Below are 23431 nucleotides of genomic sequence, written 5' to 3' on the forward strand. Positions count from 1 at the left end.
ATCAGGGTATCTGGTGGCAAAATCCACAACCATGGTATGTATTTCTTCCCTGAGCGATTGAGTTGGAGCAAGAGGACCTATCAAATCTACCCCTACCCGTTGATAAGGTTCTGCTATTAATGGCATGGGTTGTAAAAGGGCTCTGCACGGGGGGCCTCCAACCTGTTGACAGGTGTCACAAGAACTTACAAATTTTTTTATTTCAAGGGCACCCCAGGCCAGAAGAACCTGTTCAGAACCCTGCTTTGGGTCTCGCTCCCAGGTATGGACCTTCATGGGCTAAAGACAGGATCTGCCTTATGTGTTTCTCCGACATTAGCAACTGCTTGGTATCCTGACCAACCGCCAAGAGCTGCGCAGGTGCAGCAGGTGCGGTTTTGAAATTGATCCTTTTTTTTTTATACTACCTGGGTAACCTCAAGCACAGTTATCAGGAAACTAAACATGCGATTATGCTGCAGCGCAGGAAGTACAGCTGGTACCTGCTTGCAAAAGTGTTTTTTTTTTTTTTTTAATTCAGTATGTGCTGGTATTCATTATATAAACTAGGAGGCAGGTCAGTGAGGGATCAGTGACCTGTCAGCAGTCTGTATTATGAATAGCTAATCGGAGCACCACATTAGGACCCCCCCAACAGGCTGCCTCAAGCATATCATTACCTGAAAACTGAAAATAAAGATTTAACAACCATAAGATGGATTTCATCACCAGGTATCATTGTAACATCACTGACCTGACAGTGTCTGTAGTTTACTGTGCACAATCCTGCTGACAGGCTCCCTTTAACTAAAGTACTCTGAACTCTCCACTGTAGGGGATTCATGGTGTCCATTGACTTGCATGGTAGTTTTTGGAGATATTGATTGATTGAAATATGGCTTTATTATAGATGTCACCAATATCCTGAAATTTCTATATTTTGACTGGTTATATAGAATGTCCAAGGAGAGGAAAAAAGAAACCACAGAGCATCTAAGTGTAGTGAGTTTATGTTCACCAATATAAAGCAAAGTGAGTCTTACTCATCTGGTGTAGTTCTGCTGATAGAGGCACAAATCCCATTTTAGTTTGAATTCAAAGGTAATGGACGCAGCCATTCCCGCAGGTACAGGGGAAACTGTTTCCAGGGATTTCCAGCAGTGGATAATTCAAAGGTAGGAACCAGGATCAGCGCGGTCTTTCGATAGCCATGGGACATGGTCTGGTAGATTGCTTCCATAAGCATTTATTCAAATCATTGAAAGGAAATTCTTTAAAAAAAAAAAAAGTTAAACATATTCTGTCCGCAATGCAGTCTTCCCGAAGGTGTATGATAAGAATGTGTATACTTGTCCTGCCTTATGACCATTACCATCTGAAAGGGGAAGAAACACAAGTTAGAGGGTGTGCAAATTTAATTTAATTTAGAAAGGATTATGGTCAGATCGCCATTCTAACAGATTATTGCACTAATATGATCCCTTTTATTTTGATTCTCTATTCCTGAAACTTGTTCTGAATCAAAAAATAATGAAATAATAAGATATGAAAGAATAATATAAATGTGTTTAGTCTAACTACCTAACATGTGGAGGTACTCGCATAATTATCTAACATATAGAGTAGAAATTTATTAAAATATTGTATGCATTCATTAACCCCCCTCTCTGACATCTGACACATTATTACGTCCATGTGCCCTGGGCCAATTTGACCACGAACGGTATAGTACGTCATAACGATCAGCCAATCGCGGCATTCTGAGATCACAATTGCAGCATTCCGGGAGCAGGCAGAGGGCTGACAGCCCTTCTGCCTTTGGATTAGAGACACCGCGGGGTCCCGATCGCTCCGATGGTAACCCGTAGTCATGATGACATCCGGGTTACCAGAGCTGGGAAACTTCCTGTCATGTGCAGTGCACGTCAGGAAGTCTCTTAGGTCAGTGTGCACTGATTGCAGCACTGACAACTTCTATAGCATGCAGATGCTGCTTCATCTGCATGCTATAGAAGCGATCAGCCTGCAAAAAATTTTCTCATAGTGGGACAAAGTGTAAAAGTTAGAATGAAGTAAAAAATTTTTTTTTAAATAATTGTATCCAAGAAGTATAATTTCTCCTTGCGGAGAATAACATGCTAAGCAAATCAAGATGAGGAGACTTAATGCAGCAATGCTCCTCTGGGAAATATGCTAATTATGCAAATTGTCTCTTCAGAGAGGAAGAGGACTAGAACTCTAGTGCCACCTATTGGAAGTAGCAATCCTAAAAGTCAATGTCGACCCTCGTTAACAAGGCTCGTTAAAGGTTCGACATTGACTTTTAGGATTGCTACTTCCAATAGGTGGCACTAGAGTTCTAGTCCTCTAACTCTCTGAAGAGACAATTTGCATAATTAAAATAATTGTAAGAATATTTTTTAAAAAAATGAAAGAATAATCAAAAAATCAATATTTATTTTATCATTAAATCAATATTTGAAAAAAAAATTAAACAATAAAAGTACACATATTTGGTACCCCCAGACCTGACCTACAAAACTGTCCTACTAGTTAACCCCTTTAGTGAACACCATAAAAAAAAAACACCAAGGCAAAAAAATAATGTTTTATCATCATACCAAAAAGTGGAATAACACGATTAAAAAGACGGATATAAATAACTATGGTACCGCTGAAAATGTCATCTTGTCCCGCAAAAAATGAGCCGCCACACAGCGTCATCAGCAAAAAATAAAAAAGTTATAGCTCTCAGAATAAAGCGATGCAAAAATAATTATTTTTTGTATAAAATAGTTTTTATTATATAAAAGCGCCAAAACATTAAAAAATGACATAAGTGAGGTATCGCTGTAATCGTACTGACCCGAAGAATAAAACCGCTTTATCAATTTTACCGCATGCGGAACGGTGTAAACGTACCCCCTAAAGAAATTCATGAAATGCTGGTTTTTGTTCATTTTGCGTCCCAAAAATTGGAACAAGAAGCGATCAAAAAATGTCACGTGCCCGAAAATCTTACCAATAAAAGCGTAAACTCGTTCCGCAAAAAATAAGACCTCACATGACTGTGGGTCAAAATATGGAAAAATTATAGCTCTCAAAATGTGGTGATGCAAAAACTATTTTTACAATAAAAAGCGTCCTTGAGCGTGTGACAGCTGCCAAACATAAAAACTTGCCATATATAGTATATCAAACCCCTCTTTATCACCCCCTTAGTTAGGGAAAAATAATAAAATAACAAAAAATGTATTTCCATTTTCCCATTAGTGTTGGGGTTAGGGTTGGAGTTAGAATTTGGGGGGTTTCCACTGTTTGGGCACATCAGGTGATCTCCAAACGCAACATGGCGTCCGATCTCAATTCCAGTCAAATGGCGCTGCATCCCCTCTGCCATGCGCCCAAATAGTCGTTTACACCCACATATGGGGTATCAGCGTACTCAGGACAAATTGCACAATAACTTTTAGGGTCCTGTTACCCTTGGGAAAATAAAAATTGGGGGTGAGGTCATTTTTGTGGATAAAATATGATTTTTTAATTGTACGGCTGTACGTTATAAACTTCTGTGAAGCCCTTGTGGGTTCAAAGCTCTCACCACATATCTAGATAAGTTCCTAGCGGTGTCTAGTTTCCAAAATGGGGTCACTTATGGGGGGTTTCCACTGTTTAGGCACATCAGGGGCTCTCCAAATGTGACATGGCATCCGATCTGAATTCCAGCCAATTTTGCATTGAAAAAGTCAAATGGCGATCCTTCCCATCTGAGCTCTGCCATGCGCCGAAACAGTGGTTCCCCCCCACATATCAGGTATCAGCGTACTCAGGACAAATTGCACAATAACTTTTGCAGTCCAATTTCTCCTGTTACCCTTGGTAAAATAAACAAAATTGGACCTGAAGTAATTTTTTTGTGAAAAAAAGTTAAATGTTCATTTTTTTTTATTTAAACTTCTTGAATGTGGTTTTGAGCACCTTGAGGGGTGCAGTTTTTAGAATGGTGTCACCTTTGCGTATTTTCTATCATATAGGCCCCTCAAAGTGACTTCAAATGTGATGTGGTCCGTAAAAATAAAATGGTGTTGCAAAAATGAGAAATCGCTGGTCAACTTTTAACCCTTATAACTTCCTAACAAAAAAAAAATTTGGTTCCAAAATTGTGCTGATGTAAAGTAAACATATGTGAAATGTTATATATTAAGTTTTTTGTGTGCCATATCTCTGTGATTTAAGGGCATAAAAATTCAAAGTTGAAAAATTGCTAAATTTTCGCCAAATTTCCATTTTTTTCACAAACGCAAGTTAAATCAATGAAATTTTACCACTAGCATGAAGTACAATATGTCACGAGAAAACAGTGTCAGAATCACCAGGATCCATGGAAGCGTTTCAGAGTTATTACCTCATAAAGGGACAGTGGTCAGAATTGTAAAAATTGGCCCGGTCATGAACGTGCAAACCACCCTTGGGGGTAAAGGGGTTAAATTCAGATTTCTTTGAAAAGCCAGTTTTTTGGGTATCCCTTTTTACAAAATCTTTTTTTCCTTGGGTTTGTGATTGGTTGATAACATCAGTGGTCAGAGTGCAATTTTTTTCTAATGCAATGGAACTGACTCACTGAAATTTTTTTTCTTCCTTTTGAGGAATTATTACTTCCAAAGCCTACATTACCATTTATGCCAATTAGTTTAAAGTCTGTCCTACTCATAACTACATGGTTTGTGTGAAATAATTCCAAATCTAGAAAAACAATTACCGTATTTTTTGGACTATAAGACGCACCGGATCATAAGATGCACCCCAAATTTTCAGAAGGAAAAAATGTGTCAAATGGGGGTCCATCTTACAGTCCGAATTCACCTTACCCGGGCAGATCAGCAGAGCTGATGGAGCTGGGTCACGGGGTGTTCAGTGTTCCGGCAATATGACTCCCATCCCAGGCAGGTGCGGTGGCCTCCGGGAAATCCCATCCCAGGCTGGTGTGGCAGTGGCGGTGGTTTGTGGTGTGGGGGGGGCTTTGCCGGCAATTTGTGAAAGCCCGGAGGCTGCGATGCGGTGGCCTCCGAAGAAAATGGAGGCCGGGGGTGGCGCATGCTCAGATTGAGATCTCGGCACATTATTTTAAATTTTTGTTTTATATGTTTGATAATTATGCATGCATCTGTACATGTTAGGTAGTTAGGTAATATAATACACATTTAAATTTTTTTTTTATTATTATTTCATTACTTTTTGATTAAGAACAAGATTTAGGCTGAGTTCACACGTGGCGTTTTTTTTCGCGTTTCCGCGGCAGTTTTAACCGTGCGATTTTGCTGCGAAAACGCAAAAAATAAGCATCCCATGCATTCCTATGGGATTCCGCAATGCTGTGCTAATGCTGCGGTTTTTACCGCGGCGGAATTGCTTCGCGGTAAAAAACGCAGCATGCTCATTAATTTCGCGGAATCGCGGCGATCCTGCACCCATAGGAGTGCATTGTTCTGCTTACTTTCCGCATGTGGCTGTGCACACCATGCGAAAAGTAAGCAGAACATTTGCGGATGGTACCCACGGTCCGGAGGAGAGGAGACTGTCCTCCGGGCTTTGGGTACCATATCCTTGTAAAAAATAGAATTTAAAATAAAAAATATTGTTGGTCTCACCTTCCGACGTCCCGTGCAGCCTTCCTGCCTCTCTCCACGCTCCCGGTCCCAGTAAGCCTTTGCGAGCGATGACGTCCGTTCTCGCGGGATCGCGAAGTCTCGCGGTCATTCACGCGACGTCATCGCGAATGACAGGGAGACGTCGCGATCCAGCGAGAACGACGTCATTGTGGTAATTGTCGCAAAGGATTACTGGGACCGGGAGCGTGGAGAGAGGCGGGAAGGCTGCGCGGGACGTCGGAAGGTGAGAATAACTTTTTTTTTTTTTTTTATTACTATTATTTAAATTCTATCTTTTACTATTGATGCCGCATAGGCGGCCTAAATAGTAAAAAGTTGGTCACACTTGTCAAACACTATGTTTGACGAGTGTGACCAACCTGTCAATCAGTTCTCCAAGCAATGCTACAGATCGCTTGGAAAACGCTAGCAATTCTGCAAGCTAATTACGCTTGCAGAATGCTAGTTTTCCCCGGGAACATCGCAGGAATTTAAAATGCGATTTTCCCGCGGAATGGAATTCCGGAATTCTCGCGGGAATTTCCGCGAGAGTTCCGGTACGTGTGAACCCAGCCTTAGGAATAGAGCCTCAAAACAGAGGGACCATACTAGTGCAATAATCTGTTACGTTAATACAGAAGAATTATGGTCAGATTGCCATAGTAGGAATAAGCTTCTAAATGAAATTAAGTATGGACGCCCTCTACCTTATGTTCCACCTTCTTTCAGATGGTAAAGGATATAAGGCTGGACAAGTATACACATTCTTATCATACACCTGAGGAAGGCTGCAGTGCAGCCAAAACGCATTGTGTAGGCATTATTTTTTAACTTTTTGAAAAAAAAAAATTCTTTCAATGGTTTGAATAAGTGCTTATGGAAGTAATCTACCAGATCCTGTTCTTGATTCAAATGTGGCTATGCAAGCACTAATCCTGGTTCCTACTTGTATATTTAGACTGGTTTACTTTTTGGTTGACCAGGCTCTTACAGTGTATACCTTTTATAGATGCCTCCAATAATCGAACGGATGAGCTGAATACATCGTTGTTTACCCCTGATGGACTGACAGTGGAAGGTATACATTTACGAGATGACATTGAAGAGGACAGTTTGACCACCAAACGCCGGTACAACTTTCGAAATATAGTTAGGGTAGAATATGCAGAATTTTTCGACAATGAAATAAGAGAACTTAAGAGGAAGAAAGGTGTACGAGTCAAGCTGAGCTGTAATGAACTAGAGCCAAGGATTGATGGACTTTACACTTGTAGTGAATGCGGCAAAACTTACAAGCAGAAATCGAGCCTGGCTAAACATCAAAAATTGCATACTGGCATGTCGTACTTCATCTGTATGAAATGTGATAAGTGTTTCACACACCGGTGTATTCTGAGGAGGCATGAAAGAATCCACATGGTGAAGAAACCATTTTCCTGCCCTGACTGTGAAAAACGCTTCACCGATTCTTCAGCTTTGCAGAAGCATCAGAGACTCCATACTGGATACAAGCCATATAAATGTCCTGAATGTGATAAAACCTTTAGTATTAGTAATTACCTAATTCTCCACCAGAGAACCCACACTGGGGAGAAACCGTATGTTTGTGATAAATGTGGGAAAAGTTTTACACAAAGTTCCCACCTCACTACACATAAAAGAATCCACACAGGGATAAAACCTTATGGCTGTATTGAATGCGGAAAGGGCTTTTCAACAAGTTCCCACCTTATCACCCATCAAAGGAACCATACTGGGGAAAGACCCTATAAATGTGAAGAATGTGGGGTGGCCTTTAAGCACAGCACACATCTTGTTTTACATAGACGAAAACACACTGGGGAAAAGCCATTCAGCTGTGATAAATGCACAAAGAAATTTTCTCAGAGAGGACATTTTCTTAAACATCAGAAGAAATGGCATGTAGATGAATGATGTCCATGTCAGGTCTGAGTATCTGTTACTCCTGCAATTTCTTGCCCCATTTGCTTTGTAGTCAAAATGTTTTTATCTCTGAAAATAAATGTTTTATATACCAAGTTTTTAATCTTCCGTTTATTTCTTTATAAACATTACTACAGTACAATTGGGTGCCTGTTAGTTAGGATTGAACCCTTTTAGTTTTAATCTGGTTTGTTGTTCTACTGTAAATTCAAAGTTTGTCATTAAGATTTTGATACTCATATAAGACTTGGATTTTGAGGCATGTTTATCAAGGTTGTAAATGCACCGATCTCAGAGAAGTCTAATGTGTGCAAAAGCCCCAAACAGGTGATCGGCAGGAAAGTTTTTAAACTCAGTGCTCACCTGACCATCCATCCTTTGATGTGGATGGGCATGATCATGCCATTTTTGGAAATACAAAAGATTTATTATTGGGTAATAGATGTTGAGACTAGAGATTTGAAAGATCTCCTTACTGGTTTATGCATCCCATTCAACAGACTACAGTGAAACTGTTATTGTTATTTCTTGTATAACAGCATGACACTTTTACCACCGAGATAGTGTAATTACTGCCTAACTGTTGCAAGCAGAAAATGTACTACTTCCAAGAAATTTGTTGATGATACTGTCATTGTCCTCTGCTTTTTATTCTTGCCTGCCATATCTGTGTAGAGGAGTTGTTAATATTGACAATCGTAATGGAGGAGCTATTCAATCTGTCACATAAACGGGACTTTGTAACCATCTTTATTAATAAAGTTAAATCACTGTTACATCACTTCCCCTGAAAGGGCTGTAGTGAAGCTACTATGTCTGCTGTAGAACTAGATGAACATCTGTCTAGTACAGTTTTAATCAGTTATTCCACCTCACCCCACCACACATTGGAAATTCGGTGTATTAGCAAAATTTGCAAACTTTCTGTGTTTTAAAATAAATCACCCAAACAAGAACCATAAAAATAGCTCAACATAACGAATATAGCAAGTGAATTCTCCATTTTCATTAAAAATTGTTACTTTTACTGATTATTGCAGTTTTGGAAATATTCACCCCCTTCATAAGAAGTGTCTTTGCTACTTGGTAGAACACCTCTAGCTGTTATGACCTGCTGCAAATATAATTTATAGTCAGACACCAACTTCTGTCAGTGGTCCTTAGGAATATTAACCTAATCTTCATGACTACTGACCTCCACTTTGCTAATATTCTTGGGCTATCAAGAGAGTGGCCCAACAAGTTTAATAGAGATTAGTGCTTTGCATTAACAAGGAAAAGAATAGAAAGAGATTTAAGGAGTATTGATGTTTCTAAAGAAACTTTTGAAAGCATTGTTCACAAGTTCAAAGTTTATACCTACAAGTGGCAGAAAGCGGAAGCAGTCATTGGTTACTACCATACTCTAGAGATGGCAGGTAGTCAAAAACTCTTCAGTGACTGCAATAGACTTGCAGCAAGATTTGGTGGTAGCAGGCACTGAGGTTTCAGTTTGCCTAGTAGTCTCATACTAAGTTCTGAAGTTCTCCACTACTGATCTTCAAGATCTAATCATCTACTGACCCAAAAGTATAAGAAATAAAGTCGACTCAATATACTTAAAACCTTGTAAGTAAACCACATAAGTTTTTAAGATACTGGTCTGTGTAGCAATGAAACAAAACTAGAACATTTGTGCCATTGGATCAGGAGTAAATATGTTGGAAAGAATAAAGCATACATTGAAATGACACACTGCCTACAGTGAAGCATGGTGCTGGTGGCTCTGTAATGCCTACATTGAAACATTGAGTTGGCTCAATAGTGCCTACACTGAGGCATGACATTGGCTCAGTCATGCCAGCATTGAGCATAGTAGCCCAGTGATGCCTTCTGTGAAGCATGGAGGTAGCAAGAATTGCTCTAAGGCTGATTTACTTCTTCTGAATCTCAAAATCTAAAGCATCTGGCGTACAATATGGATTCAATCAAGAATCAGGAAGTCACAGGAGAAAAAATGTCTTCTATGTTGGACCTGAAGCTTCAGTGTCATTGGGCATTTCAAAAGACCAGTGATCCCAAGTAGCTTAATCATGCCAGCATTAAAGCATAGTTGAGGCTCAGTGCCTGCAGTGAAGCTTGGTGGTAGCAGGCGATGCTCTAAGGGCTCATACTCACTTGTGAGAGACTCACACGATTCTCGTGCGAGTCTCTCGCATGAAAACCCGGTCCCAGTGACGGCGGCAGTGCCAGGAGTGTGCAGCTACTTGTTTTTCTCTGTAGCCGCATGCTTCGGTCCGAGTGCCGGCGGAAGTGCCAGGTTTTCATGCGTGAGGCTCGCACGAGAATTGTGCTAGTCTCTCGCAAGTGAGTATGAGCCCTAAGGCTGATTTTACTTCCTTTGAATCTGGAAATCAAAGGCATGTGGCGCACAATATGGATTCAATCAAGAATCAGGAAATCACAGGAGAAAAAATGTATTCTATATTAGAGCTGGTGCTTTTGTGCCATTGGACAATTCAAAAGATCAGTGATCCCATGCATACCTCAATATTCACTATAGGTTGGTTTCAGATAAATTTCTGTAAGTTTCTGGAGTGGTTGTCGCAATTACTTTACATGAACCCAATTAAAAACTTGGTGGTATTTGAAAAAGTCAGTTGCAGCACGCAAACACAAGAATATGCGTGAACTTGGAACCTTTGAAGAATGAAACAAGATTCTTCAGGAATGCTACCATCATGTATGCAGCAGGTTGTAACAGCCAAAGATATTTTCCGAAGTACTAAAGAAGCTTCTCTTGAAAGGAAAGAATAATTCTGAGAGTGCGTTAATCAGTAAAATGAATTTTTTTCTTGAATTTGGGGAAACCACTTATTATATAGGTTTTGTTAAACTAGTTAATTTGTTCTTATTTGATTTAGTGTATTGCAAACAGCCAAACATTTGTAAATTTCAAAAAAATGAATTTGCAATGGGGTGTGAATAATTTTGATTCTTAATGTCATTATGCAATCCTTTTTCAAATTGAAGATTTCACACAAAATAACAATTTAGTGACTTGCATTTTAAAGTAGTTTTTTAAGGGCTAAGAGGGATTCTATCATAATGTTTATGCTGCGTGATCTGAGGGCAACATGGACCCATGATTCCATCTGTGCATCAGTTAGTGATTTTATCAAAGCCCATGAAACCAGTGTTTTATATGCTACAGCTCTGCTAGTCTTCTCAATGATGAGAGCGTACTGTGTAGTTGAGTACATTTGCTTGTAACTGTACTAATGACTTTCTAAGTTACCTTCAATTTACACCATTTTCACATGATGTAAAAAAAGTTCTAGTTTTCTGTAAACACATTGATTCATTTGGTGTCTCTACATCCCTTTTTGTTGTCTGAAATATATTATTTAGGTAATCTCCATTTTCATCAAATGTATGTCTTGACTTTTTAAATTTTTGGTTGATTGGGTTTTCACAGTGTGCACCTTTTGTAGATGCCTCCAACAATCGAACAGATGAGCTGAATACATCGTTGTTTACCCCTGATGGATTGACGGTAGAAGGTATACATTTGCTGGATGACTTAGAAGATCTTCACATTTCATTAAAAGAGAGCAGTGTGACCATCAAGCGCGAGTACAACTTGCGTAACAGAATTAGAGTAGAATACTCAGCATTTTTCGATGATGAAATAAGAGAACTTAAGAGGAGGAAAGGTGTACGGGTGAAGTTCAGTAGTGCTGAGATCGAGCCAAGGATTTGTGGACTTTACCCTTGCAGTGAATGTGGCAGAAAGTATAAGCTGAAATCAAATCTGATCAAACATCAGAAATTGCATACAGAAGTGTCGTGCTACATCTGTTTAAAATGCGATAAGTGTTTCACACACCGGTGTCTGCTGAAAAAACATGAAAAAATCCATGCTCTGTATAAACCATTTGCTTGTCCTGACTGTGAAAAACGCTTCACTGATTCTTCAGCTTTGCAGAAGCATCAGAGACTCCATACTGGATACAAGCCATATAAATGCCCTGAATGTGATAAAACCTTTAGTATTAGTAATTACCTAATTGTTCACCAGAGAACACACACTGGGGAGAAACCGTATATCTGTGATCAATGTGGGAAAGGTTTTGCACAAAGTTCTTCCCTCATTACTCATAAAAGAACCCACACAGGGATAAGACCTTATGGTTGTATTGAATGCGGAAAGGGCTTTTCAACTAGTTCCCACCTTATCACCCATCAAAGGACCCATACTGGGGAAAGACCCTACAAATGTGAAGAATGTGGGGTGGCCTTTAAGCACAGCACCCACCTTGTCTTGCACATACGGAGACACACCGGGGAAAAGCCATTTAGCTGTGATAAATGCACAAAGAAATTTTCCCAGAGAGGACATTTTCTTAAGCATCAGAAGAAATGCCATGTAGATGAATGATGTCCATGTCAGGTCTGAATACCTGTTATGCCTGAAATTTTTTTGGCCCATTTGCTTTTTAGCATAAATGTATTTATCAAAAAGAATTTTTATATAACAAGTTTTTAATCTTCCGTTTATGTCTTTATAAACCCTGCTACAGCACAGTTGGGTTCCTATTAGGTAGGATTGGACCCTTTTAATTTTAATTGGTTATAATTTTCCACAGTAAACTCAATGTCATTAGGATTTTGAATATAGATTTGATGAAGATTAACTCAGAGCATAATTCTTTTGTGTTAAATTTACATCAAAATCTTCATATAAGACACTGATTTTGAGGCATGTTTATCAAGGTTGTAATTGCCGCTCCTTACACATTAGTTACGTTGGCTGAACCCACCAATCTCTGAGAAGTCTAATTTGCGCAAAAGTCCTCAACATATGATCAGCAGGAAGGGTTTTAAACTCAGTGCTCACCTGGCCATTCTTCCTATGATGTGGATGGACATGTGTTTCAGTTTCCTTGCAAGTTTCTACATAATCATACCATTTTTGGAAATACAAAAGGTTTATTATTGGCCAATGGATGTTGAAACTAGAGGTTTGAAAGATCTCCTTACTGGTATTTGCATCCCATTCAACAGCCTACAGTGAAACTGTTATTGTTATACAAGAAATAACAGCATGACACTTTTACCTAACTGCCTGAGCCAAGATGAGCAGTAATTACACGAACTGCTGCAAGCAGAAAATGTACTACTTACAAGAGGTTTGTTGATGTTACTGTCATTGTCCTCTGCTTTTTATCCTTGCTTGCCATATTTGTGTAAAGGGGTTGTTAATATTGATGACCTTGATGGAGGAGCTATTCAGTATGTTACATAAACAGGACTTTGCTATCATCTTTATTAATAAAGTTAAATCACTGTTACGTCACTTTGTGAAAGGCCCTGAAAGGGCTCTAGTGAAGCTACAATGTCTGCTGTAGAACTTGATGAACATTTGTCTAGTACAGTTGCAATCAGTTATTCCACCTCATCCCACTACACATTGCAAATAGGGTTTATTAGCAAAATTTGAAAACTTTGTATGTTAAAATAAATCACCCAACAAGAACCATAAAAATAGCTCAACACAACTAATGTAGCAAGTGAATTCTCCAAATTCATTAAAAATTGGTACTTTTACTGATTATTGCAGTTTTGGAAATATTCACCCCCTTCATAAGAAGTGACTTTTGCTGCTTAGTAGAACACCTCTAGCTGTTATGACCTGCTGCAAATATGATTTATAGCCAGACACCAACTTCTGTCAGCGGTCCTTAAGAATATTAGCCCAATCCTCATGAGTACTGACCTCCAGTTTGCTAACATTTTTGGGCTTTCAAGTTTAGAAGAGATTAGTGGTTTGCACAAACTTGGAAAATAATGCATAAAGATAACAAAGGCAGTATTGATGTTACTACGGATACATTTGGAAGCATTGTTCACAAGTTCATAGTTTATACCTACAAGTGGCATAAAGAGGAAGTACTCATTGGGTGCCACCACATTCCTGAAATGGCAGGTAGTCAAAACCACTTCAGTGACTGGAATAGACTTAGTGCAGGCCTGTTATCACCAAATCCTGCTGCGAGGTTTCAGTTTGCCCAGTAGTCTCATACTAAGCTCTGAACTCCACTCCTGGTATTCAAAACATAAACATCTACTGACCCAAAAGTATTAGATGTTGTCTTAATACGATGTATGTAAACCACATAAGTTTTATGAATCTGGTCTGTGTAGCAATGTAGCAAAACTGGGACATCTGGGCCATTGGTTCAGGAGTATGTATGGGTGGAAGTAATAATGCATACATTGAAATGAACACTCTGCCTACAGTGAAGCATGATGCTAGTGGCTCAGTAATGCCTACAGTGAAGCATTGAGTTGGCTCAATAGTGCCTACACTGAAGCATGACAGTGGCTCAGTCATGCCAGCATTGAGCATAGTAGCCCAGTGATGCCTTCTGTGAAGCATGGAGGTAGCAAGAATTGCTCTAAGGCTGATTTACTTCTTCTGAATCTCAAAATCTAAAGCATGTGGCGTACAATATGGATTCAATCAAGAATCAGGAAATCACAGGAGAAAAAATGTCTTCTATGTTGGACCTGAAGCTTGTGTCATTGGGCATTTCAAAAGACCAGTGATCCCAAGTGTACTTCAAAATTCACTATAGCTTGGTTTCAGATAAAGTCCTAGAAGTTTTTGAAGTGACTGTCACAGTTCACTTGAACTTGATAAGAAACTTTTGATGGTATTTGAAGAAGTCAGTTGCAGCACGCAAACCCAAGAATATTAGTGAATTTGAAGCCTTTGAAGAATGAGCAAAGATTCCTCAGAAATGCTGCCATGATGTATGCAGCAGATCGTAGCAGACGAAGGTGCTCTCCTAAATGCTAAAGAAGCTTCTTTTGAAAGGAAAGAATAATTCTGAGACTGGAATAAAAAGTAAAAATGAAATTTTGTTTTGAATTTGGAGAAACCACTTTATATAGGTTTTGTTAAACTAGTTAATTTGTTCTTATATGTATATTGCAAACAGTGGAAAATGAGTACATTTTGAAAACTGAATTTGCAGTTGTGTGGGAATAGTTTTAATTTCTAATGTAATTACCGTATTTCCGGCGTATAAGACAACCCTCCAACTTTTCCAGTTAAAATCTAAAATCTTCTTAAAAGTTGGGGGTCTTCTTATACGCCGGGTGTCATCTTATAGGGCAGGTGCAGACTAATCTGTAAATGGTGGGGAGGAGTGGTCCCGATGACGAAGGGAGGGGGCGTCTCACAGGGAAGGTGTAAGTGGAGTATACTCCTATTACCTCATTTGTGGCAGCGGTGCTCTCTGCGGGTCTCTGTGCTGGGGGTGGCGGCGGCTCTTTCAGCAGCGTGGGGGCTCTGTGCTGGGGAGCGGCGGCTCTTTGTGCAGCTTTCCCCAAAGCCCGGAGACCCTGGCAGCTCCATTGCTGCGATGCAGTGGCCTCCAGGAAAATGGCCGCTGGGGGCGGCGCATCCTCAGATTCAGATCTTTTCCCGGAGGTCACCACATTGCAGCAATGGAGCTGCCTGGGTCTCCGGGCTTTGAGGAAATACCGGCGGCGCCCCGACGCCGCACAAAGCCATCACCAGCACAGAGCCCTCACACAGCTGAAAGAGGAGCCGCCGCCGCCTCCCAGCACAGAGCCCCCACGCTGCTGAAAGAGGAGCCGCCCCCAGCACAGAGACCCGCAGAGAGCACCGCTGCCACAAATGAGGTAATGGGGGGGATACTCCACTTACACCTTCCCTGTGAGACGCCCCCTCCCTTCGTCATCGGGACCACTCCTCCCGCTATATATTGATTGGTCCGCACCCAACCTATAAGACGACCCCCGACTTTTAAGAAGATTTTCAGGGGTTAAAAGGTTGTCTTATACGCCGGAAAATACGCTATGTAATCCTATTTCAAATTGAAGATGGCCACACAAAATAACAGTTTCGGAACTTGCATTTTAAAGTAGTTTTTGAGGGGCTTAAAGGGATTCTATCGCAAGGTTCATGATGCGTGATCTGAGTGCAACAGGGACCTTTATGCCACCTATGCATCCGTTACTAGGCTTATGTTCTTTGATAAAATCAATGTTTTATGTACTGCAGCTCTGCTAGTCTTCTCAATGATGCAATAATACTATGTGTTTGAGTACATTTTCTTATAACTACTAATGGCTTTCTAAGTTGCCTTCAATTTTCTTCATTTTCACATGAAGTAAGTAAATGTTCCTGTTTATCTAAACACATTCATTGATTCATTTGATGTCTCTAAATTCCTAATTGATGGCTGAAATATACTATGATTTTTGGAATCTCCATTTTCATCAAATGTATGTCTTGACTTTTTTTTATTTCTTGGTTGATCGGGTTCTGACAGTGTGCACCTTTTGTAGATGCCTCCAATCGAACAGATGAGCTGAATACATCGTTGTTTACCTCTGATGGATTGACAGTAGAAGGTATACATTTGCTGGATGACTTAGAAGATCTTCACATTTCATTAAAAGAGGATAGTGTGACCACCAATCGCCGGTACAACTTTCGAGACCGAGAGAGAGTAGAATACTCAGAATTTTTCGATGCTGATACAAGAGAACTTAAGAGAAGGAAAGGTGTACGAGTCAAGTTCAGCAGGGATGAGACTGAGCCAAGGATTTGCAGACTTTACCCTTGTAGTGAATGTGGCAAAAAGTATAAGCTGAAATTTAACCTGATCAAACATCAGAAATTGCATACAGACGTGTCGTGCTACATCTGTTTAAAATGTGATAAGTGTTTCACTTACCGGAGTCTTCTGAGGAAACATGAAAAAATCCATGCTCTGATTAAACCATTTGCCTGTCCTGACTGTGAAAAATGCTTCACTGATTCTTCAACTCTGCAGAAGCATCAGAGACTCCATACTGGATACAAGCCATATAAATGTCCTGAATGTGATAAAACCTTTAGTATTAGTAATTACTTAATTCTTCACCAGAGAACCCACACCGGAGAGAAACCGTATATTTGTGATCAATGTGGGAAAGGTTTTGCACAAAGTTCTTCCCTCATTACTCATAAAAGAACCCACACAGGCATAAAACCTTATGGTTGTATTGAATGCGGAAAGGGCTTTTCAACTAGTTCCCATCTTATCACTCACCATAGGACTCATACTGGGGAAAGACCCTACAAATGTGAAGAATGTGGGGTGGCCTTTAAGCACAGCACCCACCTTGTCTTACATATACGGAGACACACTGGGGAAAAGCCATTCAGCTGTGATAAATGCACAAAGAAATTTTGCCAGAGAGGACATTTTCTTAAACATCAGAAGAAATGTCATGTAGATGAATGATGTCCATGTCAGGTCTGAATACCTGTTACATCTATTGTAATTGTATCTGTAATTTCTTGCCCCATTTTCTTTTCAGTCAAAATGTATATCTGAAAATAAATGTCTTTACATATCAGTTATTGTTTTCTTCCATTCATTTCAGAAACCATATTGCACAGTATTAGAACTTTTTAAAAGCATTATTTCAATGGGCTATAATGTTCCACTGGTAACAAATTTACCACAAAATAGTGATACGAATTTGCTGAGTAATTGCTAAGGGAAAACCTTTTTTTGTGGCAAATTTGCTTCAAAATCTTCACATAAGACATGGATTTTAAGGTAAATTTGTCAGGGGTATAAGTGCCATTCCATATACATTAGACTTATGTTGACCCGACCAAATTATATCCAGGGACTCAGACAACACTATAATGTGTTTAGAGACCCCCTGACAAATGATTGTCGGGAGAGACAAGCATCTGATATGTCCATTTTTGAACTGCCAATATTGCATTCTTATCAGAATAAGCCACTCTTATAGGAGTAGCAAATACAAAAACAATAAAAACAGGCAAATACATAAAATAGGCTTTAAAATGTCACAAATGAAATAATGAATTGGGCCTTTTGTATATGATTTGACTGGTGTAACTTCTCCATATTTAGTGCTATAGAGGATGTGACATGCTCTAGTTGATCTCCTAACACATTTTAATATTTGAGAAAATGTTGGCTTTGATTGGCTTTTTATTGATGATATTGTGCATGCTTAAGTATTAAGGGCTACTGAGCCAGTGATCATCTGACCATTCACCCTATGATGTGGACGGGCAAGACTTTCAGCTCGCTTACAATTTTCAACTTGACCTTGCCATTTTTTCTTCATTATTAATTAATAGAAGATAAAAGTAGAGGTTCTAATGATCTGACTGGTGAAAATATCAGATTCAACAAGCTACAGTGAAACTGAATGTTATTTCCTTTTTGGTATAACTTGTATGACAGTATCTCACTTACTGTATTTCCTGAGCCAAGGTGAGCAGTATTTACGCTGACCATAGCAAATGGAAAATGTACAATATTAGGGCAGGTTAGGATAGGATATGGGTTGAACTAGATGGACTTAGTCTTCCTTCAACCTTAATAACTATGTTACTATGTTATTGCCAATACCCTCTGCTTCTTGTTCCTTGCCAGTATCTAAGTAAAGAGTTGGTAATATTGACAACCTTGATGGATGAGCTTCTTCATACTTGCGTGAAGGAGTTGGTAATATTGATGAGTGAGAGCTTCTTTTTCATCCTCCCATGCTATACCTGTATGGAAGAGTTGGTAATATTTGATGGATCAGCTTCTTGCTCATCACATGCAGTAGCAATATGAAATGGGTATTAATATTCATGATCTTGATGATGGAACTATTCAATCCCTCTGTCCAATAAACAGGATATTGCTACCATCATTATTAATAAAATTACATCACTGTTAAATCACTATGTGAAAAGCCTGGATAGTGTTGCAGTGAAGCTGCTGTTGAATTTAGTGAACATCTGACTTTAGTCAACCTTATCAACCATGCATAGTTGCAATCAAAATTATTCCTCTATTCCTCCCCATTAACCCCCACACACACACATGCTGCAAGTCAGGTTTATTTGCAAAATAAATCACCAAAGCAGAAACAATTAAAATGGCACAACACAAATAATGTAAAAAGTGAATCTTACAAATTCTGTGCAAATTGGCACTTTTACTGACTCTTTCAGAATAGTTTAAGAAATATTCTCCCCCTTCATGAGAAGTATCTTTACTAGTTAGTAGAAAACCTCTGGCTGTTATGACCTGCTGCAAACAAGATTCATAGCCAGACAGCCTGTCAGTGATCCTTAGGAATATTAGTCCAACCTTCATGAGTACTGGCTTCCAGTTTGTTAATATTTTTGGGTTGTCAAAATGTTGAGAGGAGAGTAGTGCCTTTCACTAACTAGGAAAAGGATAGCAAAGACAGCATTGAAATTCCTAGAGATATATTTGGAAGCAGAGTTAACAAGTTCCAAGTTTATACCTAGATATGGCTTAAATAAGAAGCTGTTATTGGTTACCACCAGATTTCTGAGATGTCAGATGCTCAAAACACTTGAGAGACTGCAATAGAAGTCTAGCAAGATTTTTTACAGCAGACACTTAGGTTTCAGTTTGTGCAATAGGCGCATACAGAACTTTTAGGCTCTCCATTTCTGGTCTAGACGTACACATCTACTTAAAAAAAATAAGAAGAAAGGAGTCTGCCTAATATGGTTAAATATATAACAAAGCCACAAGTTTTAGGATTCTGGTCTGTGGAGCAATTAAAATAAATATTTAGGGCCATTGGATCAGCAATATGTCTAAAGGGAAAGGAATAAAGCATACTCTAAAAAGAACACCCTGCCTTCAGTGAAGCATGGTGGTGGCACGGTGATGTCTAAATGGAAACGTGGCTCTTTGGTTATTGTGAATCATTGTCGCTTGGTGATGCCTATTGTGAAGCATGTTACTTGGTGATGCCTACAATGAAGTATAGCAATTAGCAGGAGATGAACTGAGACTGAATTACTTCCTATGAAACTAGAAACCTACAACATGTGGCGCACAATATGGATTCAATCAAGTATCAGGAAATAAAAGTCAAAAGCATGTACTGTATATTGAAGCTGAAGCTACTAGTATAGCTAAAAATTAACAAAAGCACATAATAGGGCATCACCTGGGCAATAAATGTTGTGGATAGTATTGCTCACCTGGTTGGGTTGTTTCAGGCATAATTCATATATAAATATAGATACCAGCTGCTGCTACATCTGCTGAAATAAATTCAGCAGGAAATTCAATAGTAGAATGGGATATACGTGTAATCCTATGGCACTGCTGGTCAAGAAGATATTCAATGGACATTATGGTGTTGAACAAGGAGCAGTTTTATTAATCTACCCTTTTCTAGATTAATAAAACTGCACTTTATTCAACACCGTCATGTATATTGGATAGCTACTTGATGAGAAGCTCAGCAGAATTATCTGTTTACTCCTTTGTACTATTGAAGTTGCCATCTGATTGTCACAGTGGCAACTAGCATCCTCAGCACAGCCCCACTCACTATGCGATTTCTCTTTGTGGCAGGCCGTGCCGCTGAAATTCTTTGTTCCTGTACTTTGTGTTGCTGCTACTGCTGCATATGGAATCCATCTAGCCTTTGGGAGGTGTGGCTAGTCTCTGCAGGAATTTAACCTTGCTGTGTCCTGCCTGCCGAGATTTGGCTTCCCAGGTTCTCTTGCCAGCAGGTACTATTTTTGTCAGCTCCTCCCACTAGAACATGATTCCTTCCCTGTAGACTCATGAATGCATCCCCCTGTATTATGCTTCCTGTTAGCGACCAGGCATTTTTACTCATTCTGCCTCACATCTCCACTCCTGACCTAGGGTACCTTTTCTGATTCAGTGCTGCTTACCCTGACTTCGAACCGTCTGACTTCCCCTTTGTCTCGTTCCTCTGTACTACGCACCTGTGCCACTGAGCCTTTGGTCAGCTGCTGCAGTCCCAGGGACTGTCCTAGAGTGGTACCTGGCGACTACTTGCAGCCAAGCCTAACCTCACCACAAGTGGCTATAGTGAACACCAAGTAGTCGCTTAGTACCTCCGAGGTAAGCCTGGCCCATGATGCAACGTTACATGAATTACTAAAGAATCTTCTCTTGAAATGGAAAAATAATTCTGAGAATGCATTAGCTAATGAAAGTGAAATGTTGTGTTGAACTTAAAGAAACCACTTGTTTCATAGGTTTTGTTAGACTATCCAAAATTGTCCTTATTTGATATATTGTAAAGAGCAGAAAAATTGTGCATTTTGATAACAAACTGAATTTGCCAAGAGGTGTGAATAATGTTGATTGCTAATGTAATTATGTAATGCCGTTTGAATTTGAAGACTTCACACAAAATAACAATTTAGGGCCTTATGTTTTAACGTAGTTTTTGAGGGTTTTAAAGGAATACTGTAACTAGGTTTAAGCAGCAAGATCTAAGGGCAAAGGACCTTGATTCTACCTGTTGATCACTTACTCGGCTTCTTGCTGTCATTTTGATAAAATCTCTGTTTTTTGTGCCACAGCTCTGCATATCTTGATGATGAGCCAGTGCTGTTTAGCCTGCATGTGTTAGCCTGCATGTGTTTGCTTGTAACTGTATTAATGAATTTCCACCAATATTCCATGATGCAATTAAATGTTCCAGTTATCTCTACATACATTCTTTGAGTCATAATTGTTGTCTGAAATATACTATAATTTTGGGAATGTCCATTTTCATCAAATGTATTTCTTGACTAGTTTACTTTTTGGTTGATTGAGTTCTCACAGTGTATACCTTTTGTAGATGCCTCCAACAATCGAAAAGATGAGCTGAATACATCGTTGTTTACCCCTGATGGATTGACGGTAGAAGGTATACATTTGCTGGATGACTTGAAAGAAGATCTTCACATTTCATTAAAAGAGGACAGTGTGACCACCAAGCGCCAGTATAACTTTCGAAACAGAGAGAGAGTAGAATACTCAGAATTTTTTGATGATGAAATAAGAGAACTTAAGAGGAGGAAAGGTGTACGAGTCAAGTTCAGTAGTGATGAGATTGAGCCAAAGATTAGCGGATTTTACCCTTGTAGTGAATGTGGTAACAAATATAAGCAGAAATCAAATCTGATAAAACATCAGAAATTGCACACTGACGTGTCATGTTACATCTGTTTAAAATGCGATAAGTGTTTCACTCACCGGTGTCTTCTGAGGAAACATGAAAAAATCCATGCTGTGAAGAAACCATTTGCCTGTCCTGACTGTGAAAAATGCTTCAGCGATTCTTCAGTTTTGCAGAAGCATCAGAGACTTCATACTGGATACAAACCATATAAATGTTCTGAATGTGATAAAACCTTTAGTATAAGTAATTACCTAATTCTCCATCAGAGAACCCACACTGGGGAGAAACCGTATGTTTGTGACAAATGTGGGAAAAGTTTTACACAAAGTTCCCACCTCACTACACATAAACGAACCCACACAGGCATAAAACCTTATGCCTGTATTGAATGTGGAAAGGGTTTTTCAACTAGTTCCCACCTTATCACCCATAAAAGGACCCATACTGGGGAAAGACCCTATAAATGTGAAGAATGTGGGGTGGCCTTTAAGCACAGCACCCATCTTGTTTTACATACACGGAAACACACCGGGGAGAAACCATTCAGCTGTGATAAATGCAAAAAGAAATATTCCCAGAGACCAGCTTGTGTTAAACATCAGCAGAAATGTCATGTAGATGAATGATGTCCAAGTTAAGTCCAAGTACCACTTAACATCTCTAATTTATTCTCCAGTTTTTTGATAAAATCTTGTGGCAATGGTTCTTGAAAGTAGTTGTCTTAAAAACAAAGTTTTATGTGCATACATTTCATGTGAACCTTGTTGAATAATTGTTAGATGTACACAAACTGTTAATGTAATAAATATAAGTGGTTTTAGTGAAGGTTTTTTTCTAGTACTACAATTCTTATTTGTTAGTCTAGGGATTCTTTTACATTTACCGTGTTTTTGCTTGCCGTTTTTACGGCCCCAATAGATTTCTATGGGGCTGCAAAATCGTCCCGCAAAAATTCCACGGTGCGCCGTGTGCCGTATAGCCGGTGAGGGCCGTATATGCAGACACAGCCCCTGTTGAAAATCAGTGGGGCCACAAAAACAAACGGAAGTTTGTTTTTACGGTGAACCGTCACTTCCAGTTTTGTGGAACACCATTTTCTTTTTCAATACTTCTTCAATAGTATTGTAAACATGGAAAACGGCGATCCACAAGTTTTTTGAGGTCCGTTATTGTGGCTGACCGTGAAACTTGCGGCGATACGACCCGCAATAATGGGCCGCAATAACGGGCCGCAAAAAACCCGGTATATGTAATAGAAGCCTTACTTTTTTACTTTTCAGAAACATGTTCAAAGTTTTAAATAGTTGGTGGCCTATTTTGAATTTTTTTTTCCTTGTCAAATATTTTTTATTACAGGACTCAATTTTAATTAACATGAAAAGGAAGCAAACAATAGTAGCAAGAAGGCCTATTGAGCTTATCATTTAACCAAAAGGTTAAGAACCCTAAAAAATATTAAGAGAAACAAGTTATCAGCAAGTATAATGGAGACTATAAAAATACTTTGAGCTTTACCTTTTATCTTTGGCATGAGCCTCCCAGGTTTCCACTTGCTGAGAGGTGGTGCGATTCTGGTTGATTGACAGGACAAGTTCCGATTGTCCTGTTGGCCCAAACTGTGCTCTCCATTGTTGTACAGCATACAGTGGGGGAAAAAAGTATTGTCAGCCACCAATTGTGCAAGTTCTCCCACTTAAAAAGATGAGAGAGTCCTGTAATTGACATCATAGGCAGACCACAACTATGAGAGTCAAAATGAGAAATCATCCAGAAAATCAACTTGTCTGATTTGGCAAGATTTATTTTGCAAATTATGGGGGAAAATAAGTGTTTGG

The 23431-nt window shown here is 39.3% G+C and overlaps 1 protein-coding gene across 13 annotated transcripts in view; it reads left to right on the forward strand.

Moving 5' to 3' along the window:
- The window catches only part of LOC141083090 (uncharacterized), a 41548-nt gene extending 19127 nt beyond the window's left edge, over positions 1-22421 (forward strand). For 9 of the 13 annotated variants that reach the window (XM_073567267.1, XM_073567268.1, XM_073567272.1 and 6 more), the window contains 2 exons: positions 208-262; positions 6637-7666. In XM_073567267.1, coding sequence (XP_073423368.1) covers positions 208-262; positions 6637-7562 — 981 coding nt within the window. In that variant the 3' untranslated portion in view covers positions 7563-7666. Of the gene's footprint in view, positions 1-207; positions 263-6636; positions 7667-11044; positions 11114-15935; positions 16995-21272 lie in introns of those variants that run through there. The other 4 variants (XM_073567269.1, XM_073567276.1, XM_073567278.1 and 1 more) reach the window with 4 other exon arrangements.
- The last annotated feature ends 1010 nt before the right edge of the window (positions 22422-23431 follow it).

This window comes from Dendrobates tinctorius, unplaced genomic scaffold, assembly GCF_039654945.1.
Source record: "Dendrobates tinctorius isolate UK_male_01 unplaced genomic scaffold, ASM3965494v1 ptg000019l, whole genome shotgun sequence".
NCBI lineage: Eukaryota > Metazoa > Chordata > Amphibia > Anura > Dendrobatidae > Dendrobates > Dendrobates tinctorius.